The sequence below is a fragment of the Rhipicephalus sanguineus genome, chromosome 1 (genome assembly GCF_013339695.2).
Source record: "Rhipicephalus sanguineus isolate Rsan-2018 chromosome 1, BIME_Rsan_1.4, whole genome shotgun sequence".
Lineage (NCBI taxonomy): Eukaryota > Metazoa > Arthropoda > Arachnida > Ixodida > Ixodidae > Rhipicephalus > Rhipicephalus sanguineus.
In genome coordinates this window covers 131,362,253-131,380,907 of record NC_051176.1, presented here as the reverse complement: position 1 = coordinate 131,380,907, position 18,655 = coordinate 131,362,253, and the positions used below count along the sequence as shown (strand labels likewise).

The 18,655-nt window shown below is 47.5% G+C and overlaps 1 protein-coding gene across 4 annotated transcripts in view; it reads right to left on the bottom strand.

Moving 5' to 3' along the window:
* Nucleotides 1–18,655, bottom strand: part of LOC119398162 (antimicrobial peptide microplusin) — a 104,974-nt gene that overhangs the window by 55,349 nt on the left and 30,970 nt on the right. For 2 of the 4 annotated variants that reach the window (XM_049416477.1, XM_037665334.2), the window contains exon 1: nt 1,134–1,373. The exons of 1 other annotated variant lie outside the window; for it this stretch is intronic. In XM_049416477.1, coding sequence (XP_049272434.1) covers nt 1,134–1,209 — 76 coding nt within the window. In that variant the 5' untranslated portion in view covers nt 1,210–1,373. Of the gene's footprint in view, nt 1–1,133; nt 1,374–18,655 lie in introns of those variants that run through there. One more of the 4 variants, XM_049416470.1, reaches the window with a different exon arrangement.

Genomic DNA, 18,655 nt, shown 5'->3' with positions numbered 1-18,655 from the left:
CTATACTCTGATACAACTTTAAAGTCTACAGCATTTCCTCCTCGAAGGCGGATGCACACAAGCCTGCACCAATGGGCGCGCACTCAAAACTGACGTCATGAGCTGGGCTGCCGGTGACTCACGCCATCAGAGAACATAGCCGATTGCATGAGCGGGACTGTTTCTTTAGTCGCGGAAGCGATATGCTGCCGCGCTTCGGTCAGCTGGGCGAGGTCTGTCCGGACTTCTTAAGTTGTATCCGACTATAACCATTCTGAAGTCGTCTAGCGGAAGCCGGTGCAGGAAGAAATATTGGGGAGGGGTCAGTCACCTACAACTGAAGTTTAATTTAAAGGTTTACAAGGAAGCAGAGTGGTCGCGAATGCGACGTCATAAACAGAGCGCACATGCAAACGCAGACAAACGTTTCATAGACAACAACGCCTACTAAGATAGAAGAGTTCTTTAACCACCCACCATGGTGGTGTTCTGGTTACTGTGCTCGACTGCTGACCCGAAGGTCGCGTGATTGAATCCATGCCGTGGCGGCCGCATTTAGATGGAGGCGAAATGCTATAGATGCCCGTGTGCTTCGATCCAATTTGCCTAAATGTGCATAAATCTACGCACCCGTGTGCTTAGATTTAGGTGCTCGTTAAAAAACACCAGATGGTCAAAGTTTTCTGAGCCCTCGACTACGGCGTCCCTCATAAACATGTCGCGGTTTTGGGACGTAAGACCCCAACAATTATTATTAGTTCTTTAGCTGTCAGCGCAACTACACGGACACACGTCTGACACACGGCCAGCCTTATGATTTGCCTCAACATTTTCTTTTCGCGCTGTTTTCCTCTCAACGACTTTACAATGATGCACCAACTGGCCAAAAATGAGCGCTTCTGCGTCTTCTAGATCAATATGCTCGTCAGCTTCACGTGTGCTAAAATAGGAATTTACTTTTGCGTTTTGATAGCATGAATGCACTCCCTCTTCTCAAACATTTCAAAATTAGACGACCTTTTAAGAAGCCGCTAACTTTCTTAGCCTTGAAAATTAAGGAATACAAGAATGTAATCCAACAGTTAGACGCACTAAGCAATATAGAACCTGTTGGCATTTTAGTCTATGCACTATAAACCATCCCATATACTCACTGCAGAGCTCGAGGTGGTGAGCAAAGGTCACAGCGGCGACCGTGGCAAGCAGGGCACAGACCATAAAAGCCTTCATGGTTATTCTCTGGCTCTTCACTGTAGGGCACGAGCGAATCAGAAAGGTTGAATGCAGCGAATGGTGTGGATTGATACGGCGTCCCTATTTATACTGCGAAGAACGCTGTCCCCCAGCGGCTGCAACCCAGTATGTTTGTCATCTACACAAGGTGACAGACAGACGTCGTGCCGTCGCACAAACGAGCAATAGCGAGGTTCCTTCGACTCTATTGGTCGGACGTGGCGTCAGATTCGTAAGGTGCACGTGTGACCACTGACGCTGCCAACAACATCCCCCCGTTCCTTTTTACGCTCACGCGCACGAGCCAGCACCCACCGCATCAGAAAACTGCCGCCGTACGTGAGGAAATCAAGGACACAAACCGCTCGCCACCAAAGACGCGCGCGCCGTTTCTTACTGTAGGCAACATTGATTGCACGATGTCGCGAAATTAACCTCGCGTAGGTCCTTCCTGTTAGCGCCGCCAGCTGACTGGTAGACTGGGTTCGCGGGCTGTGCGATGAGTAATAGTCAATGGAGTTTAGTGTTGCGTTGTGATTAGTTACTTTTATTTCACTTATTATTATAGCTTGGCTATTTCTACATATTTCTTAGAAGCTCATCCTAAGGTGTCTTGGCACTCTCCACTTGCAGCTTAAGAGCGCCGCGAGACGTTTCTGCTGTGATTCTAGTTTTTGTTTTTTTTTTCTCACGACAAACGTGGGAAGATCATTCTCGGCTTGCAAGCATGAAGGTCTCCGTGGTGGCAGATCTGGCCTGTAGTGAGAGAAACGCGTTTATAGCAAGCTACGTTGGTTTAACATTAGTTTCTCTTCGTTCGTTGCATGTTTTTTTTTTTCTCCCTTGATATTCTCGCGCGCGTCGCGAAACTGCTTATCATGCAGCGGACGGGTGCAGCATTGCAATGGGTTTTTCTGTTATTGACTCTAAGCACGGAGAGCTAGAACAAGTAGTGTAGTCATCATCATCATCATCATCAGCCTGTCTACGCCCACTGCAGGGCAAAGGCCTCTCCCATGTTCCGCCAATCAACCCGGTCCTGTGCTTTCTGTTGCCACGTTATACCTGCAAACTTCTTAATCTCATCTACCCACCTAATTTTCTGTCTTCCCCTCACGCGTTTGCCCTCTCTTGGAATCCAGTCAGTTACCCTTAATGACCACCGGTTATCCTGCCGACGTGCTACGTGGCCTGCCCATATCCATTTCTTCTTCTTAATTTCAACTATGATATCCTTAACCCCCGTTTGTTCCCTGACCCACTCTGCTCTCTTCCTGTCTCTTAAGGTTACACCTATCATTTTCCTTTCCATCGCTCGCTGCGTCGTCCTCAATTTAAGTTGAACCCTCTTTGTAAGTCTCCAGGTTTCTGCTCCGTAGGTAAGTACCGGTAAGATGCAGCTGTTATATACCTTCCTCTTGAGAGATAGTGGTAGACTACCATTCATGATTTGATAATGCTTGCCGAATGAGCCCCATCCCATCCTTATTCTTCTAGTTATTTCACTCTCATGGTTCGGCTCCGCGGTTACTACCTGTCCTAAGTAGACGTACTCCTTTACAACTTCCAGCGTCTCGCCACCTATCGCGAAGCGCTGTTCTCTGCCAAGATTGTTCCACATTACTTTAGTTTTATGCATATTAATTTTCAGACCTACTCTTCTACTTTCCGTATCCAGTTCAGTAATCATGAGCTGTAATTCGTCTCCCGCGTTACTCATCAATGCAATGTCATCAGCGAAGCGCAGGTTACTGAGATACTCTCCATTAACTCTTGTCCCTAATTCTTCCCAATCTAGGGCCCTGAAAACCTCCTGTAAACACGCGGTGAATAGCATTGGAGAGATCGTGTCTCCCTGTCGTACGCCCTTCTTTATTGGGATTCTGTCGCTTTCTTTATGAAGGACTATAGTGGCTGTGGATGCGCTGTAGATTTCTTCCATTATGTTTATATAGGCTTCGTCGATGCCCTGATTCCGCAGTGCTTGCATGACTGCTGATGTCTCCACCGAATCAAATGCCTTCTCGTAATCTATGAAGGCTATGTATAGGGGTTGGTTGTATTCCGCGCATTTCTCTATCACCTGATTGATAGTATGAATATGGTCTATTGTTGAGAAGCCTGTACGAAATCCTGCCTGGTCCCTTGGTTGATTAAACTCTAATGTCGTATTAATTCTGTTAGCAATTACTTTTGTGAATAGCTTGTAGACAACGGACAGTAAGCTGATGGGCCTGTAATTTTTCAGGTCCTTGACGTCCCCTTTCTTATGGATCAAGATGATGTTGGCATTCTTCCAAGATTCTGGTATCCTCCCTGTCGAGAGACACTTCGTATACAGGGTGGCCAGTTTCTCTAACATAATCTCTCCACCGTCTTTCAACAGGTCTGATGTTACCTGATCCTCACCAGCGGCTTTGCCTCTTTGCATTCCCTTTAGGGCTTTCTTTACTTCTCCTGTTAATACTGGTGGGATGTCAGATTCCTCTGGGATATTACTGCTTCTTACGTTATCATCCTGACTGTCTCGGCTGCTGTACAGATCCCTGTAGAACTCTTCCGCTATCTCAACTATTCTATCCATATTGGTTGTGACCTTGCCATCCTTGTCCCTTAACGCATACATCTGATTTTTGCCTATGCACAGTTTTGTCTTCGTAGCTTTGAGGCTTCTTCCGTTCTTTAGAGCATGCTCAATTCTCTCCATATTATACTTTCTTATGTCGGCTACTTTACGCCTATTGATCAACTTCGAAAGCTCCGCCAGCTCTATTTTGTCTGTTGCATTTGAGGCTTTCATAGCTTGACGTTTCTTAATGAGGTTTTTCGTCTCTTGGGATAGCTTACCAGTGTCCTGTCTAACGACTGTACCCCCGACTTCCACTGCACACTCCTTAATGATACTAGTCAGATTATCATTCATTGCGTCAACGCTACGGTCGGTTTCCTCGGTTAAAGCCGCGTACCTATTCTGAAGTGAAACTCTGAATTCCTGTACTTTCCCTCGCAGAGCTAGTTCATTAATCGGCTTCTTGCGTATCAGTTTCTGCCGTTCCTTCCTCACGTCTAGTTGAATTCTAGATCTTACCATTCTATGGTCACTGCATCGGATCTTGTTAACTACTTCCACATCCTGTATAATGCCCGGGTGGTCGCACATTATGAAGTCTATTTCATTTTTAGTTTCGCCATTAGGACTCCTCCACGTCCACTTACGAGTAGTCCGTTTTCTGTAGAAGGTGTTCAAGATCCGTAAATTATTGCGTTCTGCGAACTCTACTAGTAACTCCCCTCTGGCATTTCTAGAGCCGATGCCATATTCCCCAACGGCATGATCTCCAGCCTGCTTCTTGCCTACTTTTGCATTAAAGTCGCCCATCAGTACAGTATACTGTGTCTTTACCTTACTCATTGCTGATTCTACGTCTTCGTAGAAGCGTTCAACCAGTTGATCATCATGGCTGGATGTAGGCGTAGTAGTGTAGTAGTGTAGGAGTGTAGTAGCGCGGTTCTATTCACTGGCCTTGACTTTCTTTTTCGTCCTTCATAATTGCGCTGTTCGAGTTGTAAATTTTATTTCAACTTATCCGAATATTGAGAAATACTGATCGAAAATATGTGGACCAATGTTTCATACCTATAAGGAAAGATGAATAGTACTAGAAAGTGAAAGAATGCGATATTAGTTCTCTCCTTCAAAATATACGTCGTTCGTGGTAAATCCAGTCAGTGCGCAGCGTTCTTAATCTCGTGTTATCTGCAGCTACAATTTGTGGGACTGTGATAACTACAACGACAGAAAATAAAGGAGCATGGAGGAAGAAATTGATGGAGAAACAGGGAGGTTAGCTAGTTCTCAGACCGGCTGGATAACCCGTGCTGGGGAATATGGCTAAGGGGAACACAAGACAACAGGAAAGCGACGTTGCAAAACACGAAGAGTGAAAAAAAAAAAAAATTGGAAACAAGGGGGAGGAGAAAACTACACTGCTTCAAGCCGTTCTCTAAGACCAGTTGAACGTAAAAAGCGCAACAACGCTTTCAAGTCTGTGAGGACGGTCTAGGCCGGTGTCCTAGGTCCCCTTCCTCCTACAATGGGCGATTGTCAAGTCATAGAAAATAAGTACATCACTCGACTATATTGGGAGTGGGCATTGTACACTTGTTTCTGATTACGTGCCATATAAAAAAATAGCGAGAGTTACTGCATTGGTTAAGCTATAGTATCGGAAGAAATCTTTACACCAATCATCACCGAATCCCCAAGTCATCTGGAACAAGATCTATGCCTGGTTTCAGTTTGGTGTATTATTAAATGCGAAGCATTTCTTAGTAAGCTTTGGCCACTTTGAGCGTATCTATCTATCTATCTATCTATCTATCTATCTATCTATCTATCTATCTATCTATCTATCTATCTATCTATCTATCTATCTATCTATCTATCTATCTATCTATCTATCTATCTATCTATCTATCTATCTATCTATCTATCTATGCTTTTGTGCTCTTGTGGCCGTTTCGTTAACCGCATATATACCAAAATTGCTTTGGTGTGGCATGCGGTTATGACGAACATAGGTGACAGGTCTTAACAGGAAAATCATGACATGTATGCCGTGTATATATATATATATATATATATATATATATATATATATATATATATATATATATATATATATATATATATATATATATATATATATATATATATATGCCAAGATTGGTATGGCGCGACACGCGACAGGATTGTATGACGAACATAAGTGACAGGTCTACACATGAAAACCATGATATGTATTAGTGTACAGCATGATTTACATGACACAGTCTCGGTGCACTCGCAGCCGGTTCATTCACTGGACATAATCCAAAATTGGTATGGCATGAAACGTGTGTATGAAAAACATACAGGAGAGGTCCCAACGCTCTGCTCCCAACGCCTGGTATATGCCAGAATATACGTTTCGTTAGCATGGAATGCACCAGATTATATATGCATGCATGCATGAGAAATACGCGATAGTGAACAACGTGTCATGGCATTACTGCCTCGATTTGCCTCAAAGACAAACAATGCGGTGTATGCAGCTCCTCGCTGACTGCTTCACGTTACATCGATTCCCACAGTGCGTGGGATCTGCCGGGTTTTTGCAAGGGGCGCGACCGCACCCATGAGTCTAACGTTTTCTGTGTCGCTACTAGCGAATGCACTGCAGTAGATGACTTCTAGAGGTGCATCACGGTGAAGCGCGTAACGAACTTGAGGCCGATCGGACTGGAGCGCGAATCTGGCTTCTGACCAGACGCGTACTTCAGACCAGCCGTGCTTGAGGGTACGGTTTGTAGACGTTTAAAGGGGCCCTGCACCCACATTCACCCACCTAACTTTAGCGTTCGTTGTATGGTCCTGAGATTAATGCAAAAATAATTTTGGATATAGACGCACGCAAACAGAAGTTACTGAACTTCCAAATTCAAAATAAAAAAAATATTGGAGGACGCTTGAACTTAGCCTTCAAGAGTAGAACGCGACAGCGTAATCGGGCACCGTGCGCATCGCCTTCTTAAAGGGACCCTGAAACGGTTTTGACGATTTTGTACAAACACATTGAGCCGGTAGAGCAAGTCCTAAGGATCATTTACAGAGCGATTTAAACTCTGCGCGTGAACTGTGTAATTTATTACAAGGCTTTAAAGCTGCGAATCGCCACCAATCACAGCGGCTCGGCCAAACGCGGTTTTCAAGCCGCCCACTTCCAGTGCGCGTCGCATTGGAAGCGCGAAGTCACGCAGGCGGCTGATCTGATTGGATCCACAGTACACGTCACAGGCAATTTTTTTCGGCATAACTGCGAACAAATGTGGTTCGTGATCTTTGAAACTCTTTATAACTTGTTTTGGTTAAAAACCAGTCACTAATAAAACGAACACAGTCGCAATTTACAACTAGACTTCAGGACTTCCGGCGCACAGCGAACGTCGACTGCATGTGATACCACGCGCTCCATGTTGACGTGAGCTGCGCGACCAGTGTGTATTGCGAGGTTTCTGTTTGACATCATGAATAGCCCTTGGTGCGTTGTGGGCTGCAAGTCCAGTGATTGGCGACAAGTGAAAATACGACACCGTGTGCCTTTCGAAGGTGTAAGGACCGAGTGGTGGTTCGTCACGTTTGCGAGTGCGTGGCTTAACGGAACAGGCGACAAGAGAATACGCACGAATGAGTTTGGATCGACATTTATAGGGACAAGGTATACTAGGGACGATCACGGAGAACAAGCACAGAGATAAACACACATAAATTAATATGAACGTCCTAACCGCGGAATGTCCGATCGAGGGTACAGAAAAAACATCTCACGACTTGTAGATGTTGGAGGGTCAGTCCACATGCGGCGACGAGTGTCGTTGAACGCAAGCCCAGGCACGCAGGTGACATGTCCCGTGTGTTTCACGGCAGGAAGACAAGGCCTCCGTAAGGCCTCCCGTTTGATCACGGCCTTGCGCCGTCCCAGGTGGCGACGGTGTTCAGGAACTCGTGACGCCTGCCCGCCGACACAGCAGGAGCCGCGCCCTGTACCGGTAGCCTCAGGCAGGTACCTCGGCTCCCCAGGTCTCACCGAGAACAGGCAGGAGGAGCTCCCCGGACAGCGCCCTGGTCCGGCACGTCCTCGCTAGAGCCACCGCCAACGCCCGAAACACCAGGAAAGCACCAGTCCTCGCTGGGCACGGCCACGACAAACTTCTCGGACAGCGCCCTGGTCCGGCGTGTCCTTCGGCTAGCTTCGCTCAGCCCTCTGCGCGTTCCACACGCGCCGCTCTTCTTTCTCGTCTTCTTTTCTCTTGCTTTCTTTTCTCGTGCCGCCGCCGCGCATGCCACCTGCCTCTGGCTCGCCTTCATGTCGCCGTCGTCTTCATTCTCACACACATTTCAAAATTCCACCAAAAGTTCACAAACATAAATTCCTTCCACAAATTCCCTCTATTCACTACAATTATCCCCCCACTCAAGAAAGTTGTTCGGCACAACAACTTTTCCACAGTCATCAAGTACAACAAGGCAATAATGCTATTTACATGAAGTCGCACATGTTTTGCGATAGTTCTGAGCAAATGTCAGCACACCTTCGTTCTAACAGGCACCATCGGTAACGGGGTTGTGTTTCCTTTTCCTCATATCTTTTGAGGAGGTTAGCGTGAAATAAGCTAACTCGCGAACCTAGGTCTAATAGATAATCATTCTCGCTACGTTTCTCTAGGACTGTAAAGGGACCTTTCCACGTGAGGATTAGCTTATTCTTGGCCGATGGAAGGAGCAGCAACACTTTATCGCCTGCAGAGAGCTCTCGAAGTCTTTTCTTCCTGTCATCAGGCTTCTTTTGTGAAGCTTTTGCCTTCTGGACCTCTTCTTGAGCTATCTTGCAGGTGTTCTGCAACCTCTCTTTTAGCTCGATGACATCTCTGTACGCGGTCTTGATCTCCCAATCGACGTTTTCGCCTGCCCACAATTCCTTAAGTATGGACATTGGGCCACGCACGAATCGTCCGTAAAGGAGATCAAATGGCGAAAAACCAAGGCTCGCTTGCGGGACCTCGCGATAAGCGAACAGTAGTGGAGCCAAGTACCTGTCCCATTGTTTAGGGCACTCCTGACACATTCGCCGAATCATCCGTTTGAGGGTCCCATTGACGTTTTCAACAAGCCCGTTCACCATGCTGTGATAAGGCATTGTGGGCAGTTGTCGACCTGGCAGTAGTCGTCTCAGTTCTTGTATAAGGCCAGACGCGAAAGGCTTGCCACGGTCACTTACTATTTCCCGTGGGAGCCCAAAGCGAGCGAACATTTGCAATAGCGCTTCCGCTACTCGCTCCATTTCAATACTGGGCAAGGCTACCGCATCTGGGTAGCGCGTGGCAAGGTCTATCATCGTTAAAACGTATCTATTCCCTTTTTCAGAAGTTGGGGACAGAGGACCGATAATATCAATCGCGACTCGGTGGAATGGAGTCTCGATTATGGGCATATTCCTCAAAGGCACACGACCCACGAGGTGCTTTGGTACTGTTCTCTGACATATGTCACACGATTTTACAAAGCGTGTGACATCCGCTTGTACTCCAGGCCAATAAAACTCCTCAAGGACACGATCTACTGTCCTCTTTTGCCCCTGATGTCCAGCGAGCAATCCCTCGTGTGCCATCTTCATTACTGTGGCGCGTAGCTTCTTCGGAACCACCAGTTGTTCGAAGTGTCGCTGTTCGGAAGTCTGGTAATGCCGGAAAAGGATGCCATGGACCAGCACGAACTTGGTAGTAGCTCGTTTCTTGGACGTTGTCGTTTGGTCCAATGCCTGGAAACAAGCCTCCAGTGTCTGATCCGTGCTCTGCAATTGCCGAAGTTCTTCCGGGCTGACGTTTAAGGGGTCAACTTGCGGTGCAGGTAATTTTTGCAGCTTTCCCGTCTTTCCTGCAGCGGCCGTCACTTCCCCACTCTGTACTTCACGCTTTTTCTCTGTATCCTTGGCTTCCTCTTTCGATGAATTTGCTTGCTTGGAATCATGATCCGCCATTGGGACAGCACCTTCGATGTTGCCAAGGATGACCTCGTACAAAGGGTTCTCCATGCAAACGGCGACCGCAACTCCTCTGAAGAACGGGGAATCAATAAATACTTCGGCCTCCGGCAAACTCTTTTCAGACCGGTCGAGTAGGCGTATAACGCGGTTATTACCAGTCAGCTTGGAGTCGGGAACGAGGGACCGTCTCACTACAACCGTGTTGCAGCCGGTGTCTCGCAAGATAGTCACCAAGGTTCCCTCAAGACGACCAATTACCGTCGGCATCTTTTCCAGCGCTCCACAGCACGTTGTACAGCTCTGGGCAACGTCCAGCATACCATGACTTTTGCATGCACTGGTTTGGGCAGGCTTCCGTTGTTTTTCCTGCTCATCTTGCAATTCTTCCTGTCTTACAACAGCGCATGAAGCTTCACCATGTCTCCCAGAGCCAGTAGAGCACGTGTCGGCGCTATGACCAGCCTTATTGCACTTCCAGCATGGTGATGTCTTCGGTGCTCTAGATCTGGTTCAGCAGTCGGAAGCTTTGTGTCCCGGCTTATTGCAAAGAAAGCAGAGAAGTTTTCCCTTGCTTGCTGTTGTCGCAGCTCCTTTATACTGGCCAGGCGGCTTTCCCTTCTCTTCTCTGGTTTCCTTGCCTTTAGCAAGGTTATGGATGCCTTGAGCTTCCAAATACTGATCGGCTGTCGTGACCAGTGTGTCTAGGTCATCACATCCTCTTTCCTTCAGAAAGATCGCCAGTTTTTCTTCGCAGCGTCGTAAAAACTGCTCAGACACGATTTTGTCTCGCAGCGCTTCATAGGTCTTTGCTGTCTTGGCTAACTCTTGCCAGTGGTCAAAGTATCCTAGAAGACGACCGGCAAACTGTCGTGCTGTCTCAGCGTTTTCAGGCTTCGCATCCCGGAACTTTACACGGTACCCTTCTTCCGTGTAGCGGAACCGCTGCAGCAAGGTCTGCTTGAGCTTGGCGTAATCGGTAGCGTCTTCCGCGGACATCCGACCTACTGCCGTTAATGCTTCGCCCGTCAAACAAAGACTCAAAGACAAGGCCCACTTGTCTTGTGGCCAACCTTGACTAGACGCTACTCTCTCAAACCTCTGTATCTAAGCATCTAGTTCATCCCTCTCCTCGTTATAAGGAGGGATCATCTTATGGGGGCTGCGAAAACCCTGACCACCACCTGTCTCGCTACCTACGGTGGTTCTCGGACTCAACCGCTCTGCCTCTAACACACGCCTTCGCTCTTCGAGGAGCGCCCGTTCCGCCTCCATACGCGCCAACTCTCGCGCGTGTTCCTCCTGCGCCGCTACCCTCGCTTCTTCGCGCTCCTTAGCTCGCTGATCCCTCATGTACTTCTGCTCTGCGCTAACCCATGCCTGCAAGGCCTCTCCAGTGAGTCCCATCTCCTTCCCTAACTCAACGAGCGTTCTCTTTTCGTCCATTGCCGCCCACCACACACAAGCAACGTGAGGCTCTAAGGTGTACGGAAGAGCTTGGTCCTGTCTCGCGGACGCCAGAAAATTGTAAGGACCGAGTGGTGGTTCGTCACGTTTGCGAGTGCGTGGCTCAACGGAACAGGCGACAAGAGAATACGCACGAATGAGTTTGGATCGACATTTATAGGGACAAGGTATACTAGGGACGATCACGGAGAACAAGCACAGAGATAAACACACATAAATTAATATGAACGTCCTAACCGCGGAATGTCCGATCGAGGGTACAGAAAAAACATCTCACGACTTGTAGATGTTGGAGGATCAGTCCACATGCGGCGACGAGTGTCGTTGAACGCAAGCCCAGGCACGCAGGTGACATGTCCCGTGTGTTTCACGGCAGGAAGACAAGGCCTCCGTAAGGCCTCCCGTTTGATCACGGCCTTGCGCCGTCCCAGGTGGCGACGGTGTTCAGGAACTCGTGACGCCTGCCCGCCGACACAGCAGGAGCCGCGCCCTGTACCGGTAGCCTCAGGCAGGTACCTCGGCTCCCCAGGTCTCACCGAGAACAGGCAGGAGGAGCTCCCCGGACAGCGCCCTGGTCCGGCACGTCCTCGCTAGAGCCACCGCCAACGCCCGAAACACCAGGAAAGCACCAGTCCTCGCTGGGCACGGCCACGACAAACTTCTCGGACAGCGCCCTGGTCCGGCGTGTCCTTCGGCTAGCTTCGCTCAGCCCTCTGCGCGTTCCACACGCGCCGCTCTTCTTTCTCGTCTTCTTTTCTCTTGCTTTCTTTTCTCGTGCCGCCGCCGCGCATGCCACCTGCCTCTGGCTCGCCTTCATGTCGCCGTCGTCTTCATTCTCACACACATTTCAAAATTCCACCAAAAGTTCACAAACATAAATTCCTTCCACAAATTCCCTCTATTCACTACAGAAGGCAACAGGCGCGCCGAGTGGCTTCAGCGCATCGGACTCTGTATCGGATCGACGGCAAGATATATGCGTTTGCGGTCGCCACTTAAGCCGGAAGACTACGAGCTCAGTTCCGTGTTTATGCAGCGATTCGGCCTCGGTCTGAAGAGGTGTCCCCTCAAAGCCGACGCACTGCCGTCTTTGTTCCTTCCCTGTGGAAATGTAAGTTCACATTCGATCCAGATCGTGTGCTGTGTGTGCATAGTGTGCGGTTCGCACGTGGGCACTCACAAAATTGCACGTAATCCCGTTAATTATAACTATAACGACTCCATCTCTTCAATGTAATGTGGCCAGTTTCGCAATAATTATATTGTTACGGGGATTATTTATTCGGCAATCTATCTATCTATCTTAGCCGCCTACGTCTGGCTGCTCTCATGATCGCCTCCTTAAAGGGGTCATGAAGCACCCCTTGAGCTTGTTGAAAAAACACATCCTGCGGAAAGCTGACACGGCTATGAACTGCTCTGCAAAATATTACAGTCGTGCGCGCCGCGTAAAGGCCACAAGCGGAGCGCGAAGTTGCCGTTTCCTCAGGCGCCCTCTTTTCAAACAGAGGCCGGTTCTCACTCTCGTCGGTGGGCGGGTCGTCTGCACGTTGACGTCGCGGATCTGCCACTTTACGTCGCAAGGGATATAGCATGCTTATTGGCCGATAGCCGGATGAGATGCGCTTCTTGCCACGGGGTGCCGCCACTTGCCCGCGCCGCACTCCTCGGTCTGCTAAATTTACACAGTAGCCGCACTCGCGCATGCGAATCACAGCGGGAGAGTGATCGCATTTCATGACGCGCGCTGACGTAACTTCTTACCCCCGTGCCATCCCTCCCTGTCTAGCTTCCAGTGCGCTCGTCGGCACGAGAAAAGAGAGAAAGCGCTGAGAGCGTGCGCCAAACCCCCGTAACTCCGCTCATTCTTGACGGATTCGAGAAATTTTTGCGGCAATCGATTCGGGAGGCAGTAAACTCCGATACTGAGGTCCTTAGACCATTACTTGGAAAAGTGGTTCATGACCCCTTTAACTTGGCATAAACCAACATTGACATGGGAGGGTAAGAGTGTTTCACGAATGTGACTGTCTGGTCATGACTTGAATAACAAAAAAATCATATCGCGTACTTCGTCAAACCCTTTGCTACAGACACGTGTGGCCCATACCCGCTTACCACGGGCCGCGGTGCACGGGTATTCACTGCAGGTGACTGACAGTTTATATCTACCCAGGAACGGCGAGAACAGACATTGGTAATTTAAATGCGAGAGTGTTAAGAAAAACCGGCATCGGCAGCGTGGACCCGACGAATGCAAATAATAAAAAATAGGGTCACAGCAGGAATCAGACCCAAGAATTCAGCGTGGCAGTCAGGTATTCTACCACAGAGCCACGCGAGGTATAGAAACTACATTGGAAAAACACCTTATGCAGGCGTTATGTTGGTGCAACTTCACTTGTGGTTGCAGTTCTGGCTATCTAATTTTATAACAAAGCAATAAACACTACATATGTACTCCTACGATAAAGGCGTCATGTCAGGTTAACGCCAATTGTGGTTCCAGTTCGCTCCGTTTTTATAGCAGTCTAATAAACATTACATTTGTATTCCCATGATTCAGCAAGCTATATTCAAGCATTGCTCGACCGCGGAAGACTACACTAACGAAAGTTACGTATGATATTCACATCATCGCACCGTAAAGTCCACTTCGTTTCGATAATGCTGACGTGTGTGCTCTAACGTGGGTGCTGACGCTAGGTCAAACCATAGGTTACCCTTTAAACGCCGGTGTTGTCGTTGCGCCAGGTCAGCCCACGATGTGCACATGACTACTACACTTACAAAAACACGTCGGTCCAGCTCGTAACGCTTGGCTCGAAGCCGAAATATGTAGCATAGAACGCTCGCTGGCTGCTTCGCATGAAACCGATTCCGACAGGGCGTGTGATCTGCCGAATTTCATTTGCAACTTTCTCGAGTTGTCGGTCACGGACAACGCTGATTTGTGCTCACAACCAACGACGCCGACACTGACGCCGACACTGGAATTTCTGCGAAACGAGCTCTTTAACGCTGCCGCGTTAAAAGCAGACGATAGAAATTGGCATACCCTTTCGTATTTCACTCACCCAATGACGTGTCAGTCCGGTTGGTCTGGTTCAAATCAAAACGCGGCTTACATTTTGCTGTACCACAACGCAGTAGCACATGGTGGCCTTTCTGCCGCTAGCGATCGCCACACTTTCTGACGGATTCGGTGTTGCACAATTTAGCAGACGACTCTAAGTTGACAAATGAGAGGTCAGAACGCGTCAGAAACGATGAGCTGCTCCGACTGGATGGATTTTGAATTTGAGCTACCACAAGGAAGCGACGCGCTATGATTTGTTCCGTACGAAGACACGCCGTTATACAAGGTCTCAAGGACGCCACCGAGATGGATGCCAAACGAAGACGACAGCGACGAGGGCCATGCACGAGTGCGGAATGGAACGCGGTGGAATGAGGAATTCGCGCACACTGAAGGTGACTCAACAGAATAACGCCGGCAGGTGAAGACTATATATAACACCAGCAGGTGACAGAGCAGGGAAATTCTGTGTTTTGCCATAGAGTAATATATGGTACTGCCCTGATGAAGAACGGCCCTGATGAAGCACGGTGCCCTAATGCAAAGTACGGTACATTGATTAAGGCTGCCCTTCGCGTAGACCATTCGACAGCGCTACCGGTGTCACAGTTGCACAAAAATTGAAATTGGTGCACAAATTGGTGTCTTTCTCGCAGCTCGTGATGTCAAAAGCTTGTTGCTCCTCAAGTTAACCCATATACGGCTCCCTTTCTTCCAACCCGTTCTTTCAACAATCAACAATGATCCTTTGTTAGAGGGAGATATTACTCGAGCTGCTAACTATTACATAATTTACATTCTATAACTGGGCGAATTTTGAAACGAAAAGCAGAAAGAGAAACGCTGGAAACATAAACAAAATGCTTGTCTGGTTTGCTCTCATAGAGAGAGAGAGAGAAAGGTAAAACAAGATGGCAAGTAGAATGATTAAACATGTTCGTTGAACCTTTGAAGCATGAAGACATATTCCTAGAAGCTTTGTATCTTTAGTTTGTCTATAGAACAAAGCTGGTTAACTCAAATCAATCGTTTCGCTACATTCAGTAACGAGCACAACAACTCAAAATATGGTAAATTTTCGTTTCGAAACGGCATGAGCACGAGGGTGTGTCTGCTACTTCAATGAGGAATGAACAGGCTTTCGTAAGAGCTACTCATGCAGCCAAAGGCCGCAGAATTGAGAAATAAAAGAAGAGGTAAGGACGGCAAAGATAACCAATGACGCATTCAGATTGTTACCCTACATACGGGGGAAAAGAAAAGGAGAAAAGCAGGTTTGAAAAAGAAAAAAAATTACATTTGGTGCGATGACAGTCGCAGCTTTAAAGGGCTCTGCAAAGTGTTTGAACATTGTCAGAAAATGTTGCCGATCAGTAGTCAAGGCTCCTGCGAACATCTGAGCCAAACGTTATAGTGCAGTACAATAACGTAGCCTGCTGGGCGGAAGACTAATCGGAAGAGGAAACTAGCGAAAAAAAAACGAAGACAGCGTAGGAGAACAACGAGACAGGACAAGCGCTGTACTTACAACTGAATGTTTGTTGAAGAATTCCACACAACCACACACATGAACCAACAGCGCATGCGTCAATAGGCCATCCGAGCCGTGTCAAAGTTGCACTCCTAACAGTTGAAAGCATGAAACGTGTCAATGTGGTACAAACAGCACATTGCCATGAACCACAAAAAATCAACTCAACGTGCACCATCTATCTAGAAAAGCAAATTCTCTATCTGTAAGGAAAACTGAGGGATCACTTGACGGATTCTAAAAATTTTTTTGTGGCAGTGGATTCGTGAGGCAGTAAGCTCTGATAGTGAGGTCATACAATGACTGCTTGGAAAAGCGTTGCAGGGCTCCTTTAATTTAATGCCAACTTTGTAATTACAGAAGCTTGAGAGAGCTGGGAGTGTTCCAAGAAGCTTGAGTCTTGGTGCGAGCAGGGGTAAAATAAGTGTCCGAGACTCTTTATGGGATGACCAGGCGGCATCAGCAACAAAATTTTTTCTCGAGATACCAAAATGATCTTTGAGTAACTTTAAGTTGGTGCCACCTTAATTGCGCAGGGTTTTCTAAAAAAATTTCTATTATCTGGAGCACCAGTTACTCGTAAGTCCAGCTCTATATAGCTCACTCTTCACTATGAACGAAACACCGCCAACTTTCTGGGTTGCACTTATAGGATGTACGCAAAGTGGCAAGTTGTGTTGCTGTAATCACCGTACCGGACGCAATGAGCTTGTCTGGAACAAGCGGGATCTTGGTAGACAACGGCTGACGCATGACGAGATGAGGAAGTGGTAAAAACGGAAACCATCCTGGAATACCCACAGCTTAATTTTGTGTCACTTAATTTATACTCATCATTTGTTGCATTGTCGCGAAGCCTCGCTATGTTTGAGTGTCCAGAAGGAAGTCCTGCTCTATGAAAGTGTACGTACATATGTCGCTAATATTATGGTCTCTGCCCACCCATTTTATCCACCTCATATATCGACAGCGGCTGCTCCGAACGAGCCATGGAGTATCAACCTATCGTTAGTATATGCATCTAGTTGTCTGTGTACATCTTGCGCGAAAGGAGTATATATCGTTTAAGAACAGCAGATCAAACCTGAAAGTTTTTTGTTTTTTTTCTGAATCCTTGTACGGTGAGGCGCTCTATGATTCAAACTAGACACCAAGAAGAAGTCGCCTGTCGGGGGAGTAAAGCCTAACATGGTGTTGGTACTATAATCAGAACTTGTTGCGAGAATCACCATAGTCGGCTTGAAGAAGTGCCACCCAGCGACACCGACACCATTGGAACTTGCGGGGATATTCGCGCTGCACTTCGTTCCATCAGCCAAAAACCTTCTCAAAGATGGCGAATGCTCAGCAACTTGAAAGCATCTAAAGTGCGTTGGCGGGCTAGTTGGTTGTTCATGCTTAGTTTCTACAGCGCGACTGGACGCGCTTTTTACAGCTAAAACGCATAAAAGTGACTGTCCTCTCCGTGTGATTTTGTCCGAAAACGACACATGGCAGAAGTGTTTGGCATTGTTCTTACAGAAGCACTTGAAGATGCTTCCTGTTGACGATCCTTATTTGGTAGTTAAGTCGGAGCAAGTTGTTGAATCAGCGCTGTGTGTGTGTTTGCGTGTTCCTTCTCCGTCCGCGTCCAGTCGCGCTGTAGAAACTAAGCTTGAAAGCATCACTCTATTCTTTACTATCTGTCCTGCTTGACGGACCATGTATTAACAACGGATGCATGGGGTAACAAGACTCTTCCGTACCTTAGCCGCGAAAGGGTATCTTTATCAACTGGTTAAGAATACCCTTAATGAAGTATTTTTGTCCTGTACGTAGAAATGACTGAAGGAGCTATACGTGAGATGAATGCGGTCACGAGATGACCCTTTGATGCGCTCCCTGTGTCGGTCCATACAGACTGCGCTCGCTTGCATTCATCACAGACCATCGCCTTAACAAAGAAAATTTTTTTAAATTTATACATCATGAACCATAACGTCACAGTCCAGGCGCACGTACTGCCACAGTTCTTAAACACTTATACCTCGAGCGTTTCTTTTTTTTTATCTGAAGAGAAACATTTGAATTGCAGTCTAAGTTAGGGCATCAAAAACAGTAGCATGTTATTCCTCACCGTAGCGCGACATTTGTATAGTTAAAAAAAGTCACAGTTTCCCCGCAAGGGCGAAGCAATGAATGCGATAGCAAGAAATTGGAATGTTACACGAAGACGAGGAGAAGCTCGATACTTGCAGCGCCTGTAACAGTTGTTACGTCTTTCTGCTTGAGCAACGCGTTGCAAGTGTCGACGATGGAGAATCAAGTGCTCTTAGATATTTCTTTTTTGTTTTAAACTGCGGCGCATGGAGCGACCCCCTGCGTTTCTTGCCACACGGGGGCGTCTGATGCAGGGTGTGCCCGGTGCGGTCTGTTTTTTTCTTCCACATCACGAGTCGTCGTGCGCGTCTCAAGGGCAGTTTTCAAATTGAAAGAAAATTAGGAGGTTTACGTCTGCAAGTGTCGACAATGGAGAATCAGATGGTCTTAGATATTTCTTTTTCTTTTAAACTGCAGCGCGTAGAGTGACCCCCTGCGTTTCTTGCCACACGGGGGCATCTGATGCAGCACGTGCCCGGTGTTCTTTGTTTTTTTCTTCTTCCACATCACGAGTGGGTACAGAAAAGGGCCACATTGTCGTGCGCGTCTCAAGGGCAGTTTTAAAATTGAAATAAAATTAGGAGCGTTGCGTCTGCAAGTGTCGACAATGGAGAATCAGATGCTCTTACGTATTTCTTTTTCTTTTAA